The sequence below is a fragment of the Scyliorhinus canicula genome, chromosome 14 (assembly GCF_902713615.1).
Source record: "Scyliorhinus canicula chromosome 14, sScyCan1.1, whole genome shotgun sequence".
In the NCBI taxonomy this organism is placed as follows: Eukaryota; Metazoa; Chordata; class Chondrichthyes; order Carcharhiniformes; family Scyliorhinidae; genus Scyliorhinus; species Scyliorhinus canicula.
Window position 1 is genome coordinate 94,647,292 of NC_052159.1, and position 12,230 is coordinate 94,659,521.

General features: G+C 43.0%; 1 protein-coding gene across 2 annotated transcripts in view; it reads right to left on the reverse strand.

The window, feature by feature from the left end:
- Positions 1-12,230, reverse strand: part of LOC119977843 (sestrin-3-like) — a 129,666-nt gene that overhangs the window by 27,078 nt on the left and 90,358 nt on the right. For both annotated transcript variants that reach the window (XM_038819083.1, XM_038819082.1), the window contains 3 exons: positions 6,422-6,622; positions 3,430-3,612; positions 1,414-1,635 (listed from right to left, as the gene is read on the reverse strand). In XM_038819083.1, the coding sequence (XP_038675011.1) occupies positions 1,414-1,635; positions 3,430-3,612; positions 6,422-6,622 (606 nt within the window). The remainder of the gene's footprint in view (positions 1-1,413; positions 1,636-3,429; positions 3,613-6,421; positions 6,623-12,230) is intronic.

The following is a 12,230-nucleotide window of genomic DNA, read 5'->3' on the forward strand; positions in this document are numbered from 1 at the left end:
GCCTGGATAACTCAGCAATGTTTTCCCAGAAGTAACACACACTTTGTGCGTACTGGTTCCAAACTTCGAGCACAGCATCAAATACATCCAAAAGTCTGAAAAGAGGCATGATGCAATAGTGGAAAAAAACTCCCAACCTGTATCCAACAGAAGTCCACGGAGGTGGCTTCAGCAGCATAGACAGCAATCCAATTACAACCTCCGTCACCAGTTTTGACAGCCACGATGAGCCCAGCACAAATTTAGAATCAACCAGAAAGTAACTTTTATTTACAACAATATTTACACAGCAACCAGCAGTTCACTACTGGTTCTCTCGCTAGCTGGTACCACACTGGCCAGCTCTATTTAATGATTGCCTGGCCCCCCTCATTGGGGGAAATATTCTTTAACAAGTCATGGGATAACCAATTGTCCCCATGGGGCAGCACAATAGCGTAGTGGTTAGCACAATTGCTTCACAGCTCCAGGGTCCCAGGTTTGATTCCCGGCTTGGGTCACTGTCTGTGAGGAGTCTGCACCTTCTCCCAGTGTATGCGTGGGTTTCCTCCGGTTTCCTCCCACAGTCCAAAGATGTACTGATTAGGTGGATTGGCCATGCTAAATTGCCCTTCGTGTTGGATGGAGTTACTGGGTTATGGGGACAGAGTGGGGGCGTGGGCTTGGGTAGGGTATTCTTTCCAAGAGCCGGTGCAGACTTGAAGGGCCGAATGGCCTCCTTCTGCACTGTAAATCCTATAAATAGGATCCGGACAGGTTAGAATATGTTTAAATGTGGACTAACTATTGCCTTATACAAAATTCTCAGTCCTATTGGTCTAGATCATAAAGTGATCCAACTCTTTTTTCCCCCCCAACTTATCTAGAATTTTGTGGTTTAAATTTAATCCCATTCCATTCATTGTACAGTTATTCTTTCTCGTGGAAGGAATGTGCAGAGGCTCAAATCAGTAACAAAACGGAAAGATAATGATCGGTGTTAATGGCTAAAATTTTGTAGCTGCTCCTGCCGGTGGGATCATCAGGTGAACAAAAAACCTATTGATAATGGCAGGACCAGAAGCTCCTGCGACCGGCCAAAGGCCATCTCAGCTGCTGCAAAACACACCACGGGGTGCGGAGAAAATCTCAAGCATAAAATGGAGATTGTTAGAAGAATAGACATAAAGTGGAATGAAACTGAACACTCAAATTTACTGTGTAACTGGTTTTGAAAATTACAATTCCCCAAGGATAAAATAAAAAAATGTATCTATCTCAAGAAGTCTGCAACTTATAAAGGTCAATTTATCATTTTTTTCATTCAATAAAATAATCTCTTTTAAAAAGATGGAGAAGACGATTTAAAAATGAATTAACAATTTTAATTAGTCTATTTCATATTAGTGAATAACTCCGTTTGCCGACACTAACCCCAGGACTGCTGCACATAAATATGACGTCTTCCACGTTTCTCTCGTTACTGGCATCGCAAAGACAGAAATTGCTGATGGCTGCTGTTCGGTCTTGGTCCATCTCTGGATTAATGCCACTTCCAAAGACAAAGCTTGCCAATGCATGATAATGTGCCAACAGGACCACTGCATGTACCAACTCTGCGAGGGACCAGCTGTTCTCCCCAGTTTTAAGCAATTTCTAAAATGAAAACACAAGACAGTAACGAGTACAATGTTTCTAAATGTTCAAACTATACAATTGGACTACTTCAGCAATGCATTCTTCCACATCATTGCAAAGATAGACTAAATTTGTTTACGCTCTTTATTATTTGAACATTAAGATGAAATACTTAAATTAATTGAAACAGCATTATTTTTATCCACAAATTCATAAATCAGATTTTGGACAACAAGACTGAAGCAGTCAGAAAGTACATTCCATTCAAAATACACAATGGTTTCAGACACAAAAATTACATCTTAAAAATATTAAGAGGTGGCTTGGGGAAAGAATGATCTGTAATGTAATGAAATTATCTTTATTGTCACAAGTAGGCTTACATCAACACTGCAATGAAGTTACTGTGAAAAACCCCTAGTCACCACATTCCGGCACCTGTTCAGGTACACAGGGAGAATTCAGAATAATTCACCTAATAGCACGTCTTTCGGGATTTGTGGGAGGAAACCGAAGCACCCTGGAGGAAATCCACGCAGACACAGGCAGAACACCCTGGAGCTGTGAAGCAACAGTGCTACCCACTGTGCTACCATGCTGTTCGGTGATTTGGACATTCTGAATTCTTTGAAGTTGTGCCAGTGTTAGTAAGGAAGCATGGCTTAGTGCAATATTTGGTATGAGGATGATCAATGTTGAGACTGGGTGGAAAAAATAAAATCGATTCCTTCTTCAGAACAAAAGTCATGTATTTTGGAAAGCACAGCACAAAAGAACATTTCCCTTTAACTTAGGAGGCATGCTCCTGAAATTTGCTATTTTACATTTCAACATAGTGATTGCGGAATTCTGTATAACAGGAGTAAATATGGCATTGTTTGTTGTGGAATTTCATGTTTAGACCAATTCCTTTATCTTCAGCCAACTACAAACAGGTAACGTCACCATAGTCCCAGGTGACCATGGGCTGCTTTCCCCTTTTAGGGAGAGAGCTGACAGGATCACCACACCTCACGGCGAGGAGCAAGGTTGAGACATTCCTCCACATCTCTGGTCTTAAATGGGCAACCCCAAGATTATGCCTTCTGGCCCTGGACTCTCCCACAAGGGGAAACCACCTCTCAGAATCTACCTTGTCAAGCCCCCTGCGAATCGAAAAGTCACCTCTTATTCTTCTAAACTCCGATGAATACAGGCCCAACCTACTCGACCTCATCTCATAAGAAAATCCCTCCATACCCTCAACCTAGTTAACCTTCTCTGGACTGCCACCAGTGCCCGCATATTTTTCCTTCGATATTGGAATCAAAACTGTCCACAGGACATTCCAGGTGTGGTCTAACTTCTGCCTTAGTTATAGCAAGACCACCCTTTTTTAACATTAAAATTCTCTTTCAGGCCCAACATTTAATTTGCCTTCCCCATTTCCCGCTGAACGTGCATGCTAGTTGTGTGAGATTTATGCACGAGGACCCTCAAATCTCAGCTGCAGCTTTCTGCAGTCTTTCTCTATTTAAATAATATTTACTCTTCCTACCAAAGTACATAACTTCACATTTCCTAACATTATATTCCATCTGGCAACAAGCATATGAAAAACAGATAGATACCATTAAAAAGTTAGCAGCTAAGATGTTGTCATCTTGGATAGCCAACATTTTCTGTGCTTATTTTCCAAAAACTTAAATGAGCTTTTCATTCAGTGCAGACATATAGTTAGACGATAAGCAATGACAATATTATAGAAGTTTATTAAGAGCCTATAATCAATCATTCATTCATTCAAAAGCACAACATCCGTTTAAGGTTTACCTTGATGTGTTCCTTGGTGATCAGCCAGGGTCTGTGTGCAAGGATTTTGTTGACTTCATTGATGTTTTTCAGTTTCTGTGGGACATACTCCAAGCCATTTAGCCACTCCCCATCTCCACCCACCTGCAATAACTCATTTACGTGAGTGTTTACCAGATGGGAGCACTGGTGCCTGGCAGCAGCCTTATTAGGAAAGGTCACAAGAAAATGAAGGTACAGAGTCAGCAATACTTCTGTTCTAACAATTTTGAACACTCGGTGAAAGGTTCTTTTTAGCAGTGCGCAACAATCCACAACTCTATATCTAAGATCACCATTACCAGTAGATTACAAGTAGAAAGTCTTCATTTTTACTGCTTTGCGATTTCCTCTTCACACAATTTGCAACAATTAATACAGAAAAAGTGACATGTTTTTGAGATCAAGCAAACTACAAAAACGATCATGTACCTTGTCCTCAGAATGGAGAGAATGTTCATGTCAAAGGTTTTGGGAATCTTTTGTTTAGTGTTACAAAAGTGTAAGGGCCCTTCCTGTTGATTGCCTTATTTCCCATTTCATTCACTTTGTCGCCATCATTTTGACCCATGGATATTTAATGGACATATACAATTGATGATTGATACAAAGATGATTAATGCAGGTAGGTCAGTGGATGTTGTCTATATGGACTTGAGGGACTTTGTCAAAGGCCTTACTGATGGTAGACTTGTACAAAAGGTGAAGTCACACAGGATCAGGGGTGAGCTGGCAAGGTGGATACACGGCTCGCTAGGTCATAGAAGGCAGAGAGTAGCAATGGAAGGGTGCTTTTCTGATTGGAGGGCTGTGACTAGTGGCGTTCCGCAGGGATCAGTACTGGGACCTTTGCTGTTCGTACTATATACAAGGGCCTGTTCCTGTGCTGTACTTTTCTTTGTTTTGTTCTATACCTAGTCGAGCAGAGGAAGTGAGGAACTACATTGCAGAATAGTACACTGTGCTATTGGAGATTTAGCTTTTTTTAAAGATAAAAACAGCAGAACTCTCGAGAGATCGGAGGGATTCAGTTCGATTGGTTGGCCGGTGGCCAAAGAATTGGCAAAGACCGTATTCTGCCCGGCGTCAGGCGGTGATTGGGTCCTACCTGTGTAGAATGGTTTCAGAGGGCCCAGGAAGGACAGTCAGGTCCTGCGCTGTGAGAAGCTTTGAACTGCTGTCTCTTTCTCCAGAAGATTTTGCCTACCTGCTGTTTTCTGAACATGCAGAGGTTTTTGAGGCCATGATGCATCTATAAGAACACAATTGCAGTCCAAATTCAAAAACCTCCAACTGAAGGCCTAGACTGAGGAGAGGTGTTTTGGAAGACGTCCATGTGAAAGTGAGACTTTTATCCTTTTTATTTACTTCACACATCCTCTTGTTTGTTTGTGTAGAGGGCGGGGGCGGGTTAGGAATTATATAATAATTAACTAGTCGTATTTGCTGCCTATTTACTCAGTTATTATTAAAAGAAACAAACGGTGGTTAAATTTACAAACCTGTTAACTGTAGTTATTGGACAGAGGCCAAAGACTTTGGGTATTTTCTAAGAATTACTCGTAAATCTCAAACGTGTTGCCACCCTGGGTCAGGTGGGGCTGGAATTGACCGCACACTAGCCCAGGGGGTTGTAATAAAAGGAAGGAGCTGCTCTAGATTTAAAACAGCTTCATTTCTTTCAAATGGCACAACAGCTTTGTAGCAGATTGACTCCATAAAAATAGTATGGCTGACAAAACAGACATTTTTAAAAGGGAAGCAGACCAAAGTCTTCATGTCTCAAAAGATTAAAAAGTCTTTTTTTTTTGCTGACTGGGATCTAAAGGAATTCTTTGCATTGAGAAAGGCTGTAAACTTTGATTCAAATTCCATGGCTGCTAAATAGATGTAAATTGCCATCTAGGATTTTGTAAGTGAATAACTATCAAAACCTTTCTTCATCCTCAGTTATTAAGTCAATCCTGCACTTGTGCTATTCCTTTTAAAATGTTAAATATAAAAAGCATTATTGAACAACTCTGAACTCCAATTATTGCACGTATTCAGCAATTCCTTAGCCAGTGGATTTTAGGGTAAGTTAGCAAAATCAGATGTGGAGGCCCTTTCCCTTGTTAACCCCTACCTACCTCAGCAAACTAATGGTAAAAAATGAATGTAAATAAATAAGCAATTTTTAATGATTACTTATTCAATAACAGACCAAACACCAGTAGAAAATAAGGATATAATGTGTTCATCCCAGGTATGATGATCATTAACATGTTTCTCTATTTTTAGAGTATAGCCTTTTGAGGTCCATTTTTCCTTATAATGATTACGGCATACATGGTCCCTTTCGAAAATGGGTTGCAAAATAAATCAAATCTGGTTTTAAAACTCTGATGTGAAAGAAAGAGTTTACATTTAGGCAGCATATGTTACTACCTCATTATGTCCCAAAATGCTTTTCAGCTAATTAAGTACTTTTGAAGTGTGCTGGTGCAACATAGGGAAAACAAATCTGCATAGCAAGGTCGCACAAGCAGGTAATTAGATAGGACTGGATAATCTGTTTTAGCGATGGTGGTTTAGGGACAAGTGTGCTGGTCATAACACTGGGGAGAACATTTTTAAATAATGGGATCTTTTACATACACACTCAAGGAGATAAGACAGTGCCAAAGTTAGACATCTCATTCAAAAGATGCCACATCAGACACTCAGTACTGTACTGGACTGAGTATCAGCCTAGATTATATGCTCAAATTGATGGAATGGGATGTGAATTCACAATCTTCTGACTTGGATGTGGTACGAGTGCTACCACTGAACTGTTGTTGACAGGAGGAACACTTTACAGAATAAGTTAAAATCTGAAAATGTGTTACCTCAGCGTTATACAACTGTGTATAACAGGAAATTAAGCAGTTAAGCCCCTGCATAACTTTGATGTATGATTACATTCTTAGCATTTCCACTCAGTTTGCTTTACCATTATTGCCAAGTAATGCCTGTATTCAAAGGGGAGTGGTCCATCCATGCGCAGTATGTAATACTGGGTCCGGAGAAACGATTCTAAGTATTGAGGGTGTAACCCCATGATTCGTGTGACGTTGTCAAGGCGTCCTGTGGTGGAGTATTCTTCCAGAAATAGCAAGTTGGCATGGCCATCGACAGGATTATCTTGGGCAATCTATAAAAGAAGGCAACAGTAGCAAAATCATAGAATGATGACAGCATAGAAGGAGAACATTGGGCCCAGTGTGTCCATGACAGCTCTCTAAGAGCAATTTTGCTAGTTCCACTCCTCCACCCTTCCCGCACCCCAACCCCCACCCCTTCGAACCTTGGTGCTTAACCAATTCAGTTTTGAAAGATACTATTGAATCTGATGCCATCAACCTCTTAAGGCACTGCATTCCAGATCCTAACAATAATAAAGATAATAATAACCACTTGCTGAGCAAAAATGAAAATGTTTCCTTATGTCTCTATTGATTCTTCCGCCAACCACCGGAAAAAAAAAAAATCGGTGCTCTCGGATTTTCTTTTCCACCAATAAAAATGATTTCTCGCCATCTACTCTTTAATCTTTATTGTTGTCACAAGTAGGCTTACATTGACAATGCAATGAAGTTACTGTGAAAAGCTCCGACTCGCCACATTCCCACTCCTGTTCGGGTACACAGAGGGAGAATTCAGAATGTTGAATCCACCTAACAGCACGTCTTTCAGGACTTACAGGAGGAAACCGGAGCAAATCCACGCAGACATGGGGAGAACGTGCACACTCCACAGACAGTGACCCAAGCCGGGAATTGAACCTGGGACCCCGGTGCTGTGAAGCAACAGTGCTAACCAGTGTGCTACCGTGCTGCCCACTGTAGACCCCTTATGATTTTGAATATCTCCATTAAATCTCTCATTGTTCACTTCTCCCAAGAGATTAACACTGACCTCTTCAATCCATCCACAAAATTGAAGTCCCTCACCCCTGCAACTATTTCTCATAATTCTTTTTGCACTCTATGTCCTCCCTGAATTGCAGTGTCAGAATTTCACACAATACTCCAGTCGCGGCCAAACCAGTGCTTTTGTACACTATGCCTTTATTTGTTAAAACCGGAATTCCATATGTCTTTTGAACCAATTTCTCAAGCTGTCCTGCAATCTTCAATGACTTATGCACATATACCCCTTGATCTTTCGGTATCCGTTTAAGAATTGTACCTTTAGTTTAGATTACCTCTCCTTATTTTACAAATATGTATTCATGTGTCCATCCATTCCACCATCCTATGTCCCCTTGAAGCCAGTCAACGTTCTCTTAAGTTCACAATTTTTCCCACATTTTGCATCATCTGAAAAATGTTAAATTGCGCCCTGTACACCAAAGTCATTAAAGATGCAGTAGGCCTAGTACCAACCCCAAGAAACTCACTGTATACTTTCCTCAATCCACAAAACTGTTCCTCACTAGTCTCCTTTTATTCAATGGATTTAACTTGGCTGGCAAGTCTATTATGTGGCACCTCATCAAAAGTCTTACGGTAATCCATGTACATGTCCTTGTCCATGTCACTTGTCCAAGTGACTGTTACTTCAGCATTCTTGGGTATCCCATCAGGTCCTGGCAACCAGCCTTTCGGCAATCTCCTCCATCAATTTTCAGCCCATCCTGTATCTCAACTATGTCCTCTTTCACTATGATCCCAGAAGCGTCATCTTCCTTAGTAAAGGCAGGCACAAAATACTCATCACCTCAGCCATGCTCTCTACCTTCAATTGTAGATCCCCTTCTGATCCTAATCAGCCCACCCATCCTCTTACAATTTCTTTTCTATGCCTTTAGAAGACTTTTGGATTCCCTCATATGTTACCTGCCAGTCTCTTCTCATACTCTTTGCCTGCCATTTCCTTTTTAATTTCCCCTCTGAGCTTCCAATATTCACTCTGGTCCTCATTTGTCTTACCCACCCAATATCTATCAAAATCATCTGCTTCATCGTACTGTGTTTCATCACCTTGGGAATCTGGTTTTGTTTGTCCTACCTTTCCCCTTCACGGAATGCATCTCGACCCTACCCAAACCATGTCCACTTTAATAGGTAGCTCATTGTTCAATTCCAGTTTTGCCTGCCAATCTTTCTTTCCAATTTAGCTGGGGCACGTCCATTCTCAATCCACTGAAACCGTCTCTCTGCCCAATTAAGTATTTTAGATTACTCCTCATTCTTTTCCATAGCCAATCTAAACCTGATGATACAATGATGACGATGATGGTTTCCAAAATGTTCCCCTACGATACTTTATCTACTTGACATACCTCATTTCCAAGAACCAGCTGGGCTGGGAACATGCTGATCAAGAATATTCTCCAGAATACACTTTAAAAATTCTTCAGCCACCATCACCCCCTCCGCCTCCCCATACTGTTTCAATACACTATCACCCCAGTCTATGTTAGAATAACGTCTCCTATTATTACCCTTGAGCTCCTGCACAATTTCCTTGCAAATTTGCTCCTCCATCTTTCCCACTATTTGGTGGTCATTGGAACGGCACCTCTATTGTTTCTCAACTCTAACCCAACAGATTTTGCCCTCGTCTCGTTTTGCCCCAGCACTTGAATATTCTCATCAATAATATTGCCAGCCCCCCAGCCTCCCCTTCCTTTCCCTTTCCTTCAATTACTTGCCTCAACACATTGTATCCAAGAATATTCAGAACCCAGTCCTACTCTTGTACGAGATTGTTCTCACTCCCACCACATCATCATATTCTCATGTGCCCAATGGCATTGCAGATCACCAACCTTATTTTCCATGCATTGTGCATTTAGACACTTGGGGCGAGATGCTCTTAGACCACGCCGGGACAGAGAATCGCTGGGCTGGGTGTGACTCGCGCTACGCCGCCCCAATGCCGGTCCGCCGATTCTCCGGAGAGCGGAGAACCGGCGCGGGCCGCTCTACGTGCGTGGGCTTACCCGGTGGGACCTCTGCACCCATCCGGGGGTGACCTGGTGGGGTGGGGTGGGGGCCCCCGACTCCTTGGGGTGGGGGGGGGGGCCTCCGCTGTGGCCTACCGATTGGTGGGCCGACCTCTCGGGCTGGGGGCCTCTTTTGCTCCCCGCCTGCCCCTGTAGCCCTACGCCATGTTGCATCGGGGCCGGCGTGGAGAAGGGAGCCACCGCGCATGTGCGCAACCACGCCAGTCGCACTGCGCATTCGTGCCGGTTGCACTGCGCATGTGCAGACCCGCGGCACCCATTTGACGCCGGCATCGGCAGCTGGAGCAGCGTGGGTCGCTCCAGTGCTGTGCTGGCCCACTGTAGGGGTCAGAATCGATGCTCCCGAGTGCCTTTGACACCGTCATGAAACGCGACGTCAACACAGCCTCAGGATCAGAGAATCCCGGCCATGGTTAACCAGAATTACTGCATTCCTTCTTAGTCTCAACCCACTTAATATCCTGCTATCCGTCTCTCACTCCAGTGCTATCCGCCTCTCCCAGTCCTTTGCGTCGAATCTGCCTGCCAAATTATTTTAAATCATCCCAAGAAGCACCAGCAAATGGAGGACCCTAGGTTTAACCCAGAGGTCTAACTCATTTGATCTATATAGGCCCCACTTTGCCCAAAACCTGTCCAATGTCCCAGGAATCTAAAGCTCTCCTCCTGCATGATCCTCTACACCCACATATCCAGCAGCACTATTCTCCTGTCTCTAGTACATGACACATTAATCCGGAAACTGCTACCCTGGTGGGCCTGTTTTGCAATCTCTTTCTTAACAGCCGAAAAGCTGCATGTAGGACCACATTTCTCTTTTTGTCCAAATTGTTGGCACCAATATCTACTACTACAGCTGGTTGGTCACACTCGTGTCTTGCAGCTGCTCAGTATAATCCTAAACCCTGGCACCAAGGAGGCAACATACTAGCCTAGAATCATAAGATGATGAATTTATCCTTTGGTAAATGAATTATAAAATCAAAATGGTTGCACTCTAACATCACTGATCTTGGAAAGTGTATTACATGCTCACCAAAAATACAACTTTTCGCACTGAATTATTAGTGATACAAGGGGCGTGATCCACCGGCCATGTTGCGCTCTCGTTTGAGCACAGTGCGGCCGGTGAATGCCAGGAGCGCGCATTCTTGGGCTTCCCAGAATCTGAAACACAGACCAAATGGCGGGTGCCAAAGCCGGTTTTAAACAGACTATGGCGAACTTACCCAGTATCCGCTGGTCTCCCTAGCACTGCTCCCTTCCTCAGGAAGGAGCAGTGCTCTGAAAGCTCGTGTTTGAAACAGACCTGTTGGATTTTAACCTGGTGTTGTAAGACTTCTTGCTGTGCTCACCCCAGTCCAACGCCGGCATCTCCACATCATCCTCTTTGGTTGTGAGCCATTATCTCTATCCTATTTGTAGCCTCATGTGGTTGATCACTATCTTCCTCCAACATCTCTTCACATACGTCCCTAGTATGGCTGTACTCTGACCCATCAAATTATGACCAGAGCATCTCCAGCAATGTGCCCCCACACCAAGAATGTCCTAAAAATATTTCCCTGGCATTCTTCTTCTTCATCTACATGCTTCACCTTGGAAACATCAGTAGCTATAGAATAGACCTCCGATGTTCAGTCCTCTCTCCGTCAGTGCTGCCAAGTGTTTCAATGAACATACAATCTTGAGGAGATGCAATTTTCTCCAGTTAAATAGAGCCCAATGCATGTGCCATTGCCACAAACTCCATGCCCTTGTCAGTGCCACCACCCTCCTCCATGATGATAGTCACAGGCTAAACACAACTGTTTCAAACCTTTGTCCTATTCAACCCAGAGTTGTGTATCTAATTGCTCATCCAATCCAAAGATCACCTTCAGATCACTGCCTACTTCCACCCCCAACTCAGTACATTTGAAGCAAAGATCTCACCCAAACTGGCTGAATAGTACAATTCTTCCCCACCCAGTCTCCTAACCACCATCCTCCATAAAGTACAACTCATCCAAAATGCTGCAGCTGTGTGCCATCTCGTTCTTAACTCCTGGTCACTCAAAATCCATTATTTGCTGATCAACAAATGCCTCATGTTTTAATTTCTATTCCGGGTGTACAAACCTTTACACACCCTCCTCACCCTCATCATATTTGCAACCTCTTTCAGTTTTAAAGCACCATACTCCTTCACCTATTCAAGCACCATTTCGCGGACTTTGACCTATTGTGTTTTTCCTTCCCTTTTACGGCATCAATACAATCATGCCTTCAGCTACCTTACACCCCCATTCTGAAATTTCCTCTGTAGGCAGCACGGTGGTGCAGTGGGTTAACCCTGTTGCCTCACGGCGCTGAGGTCCCAGGTTCGATCCCGGCTTTAGGCCACTGTCCGTGTAGAGTTTGCACATTCTCTCAGTGTTTGCGTGGGTTTCATGCCAAAGATGTGCAGGATAGGTGGATTGGCCACGCTAAAATTGCCCCTTAATTGGAAAAAATGAATTGGGTACTCTAAATTTATAAACCAAAAAAAAAAAAAATTCGTCTGTGACCCTCTGCTCACCACCTCCCAAATATCTGGTCAATTCCCAATAGCTCCTGTTCCTCAATGTCCATTTTCTTTATTCTTCAGAATATACAAATGCAAGCATTTTGCCCACCCCACAAGTTATATTCTCTTTGGGTATTTTTTGCATCGTTATTATTTACTGATTATATAATTAAAACATGTCGCCTCTCATACATCTGTCACGTACTAAACTATTTGTACCACTCTCATACATCTGTCATG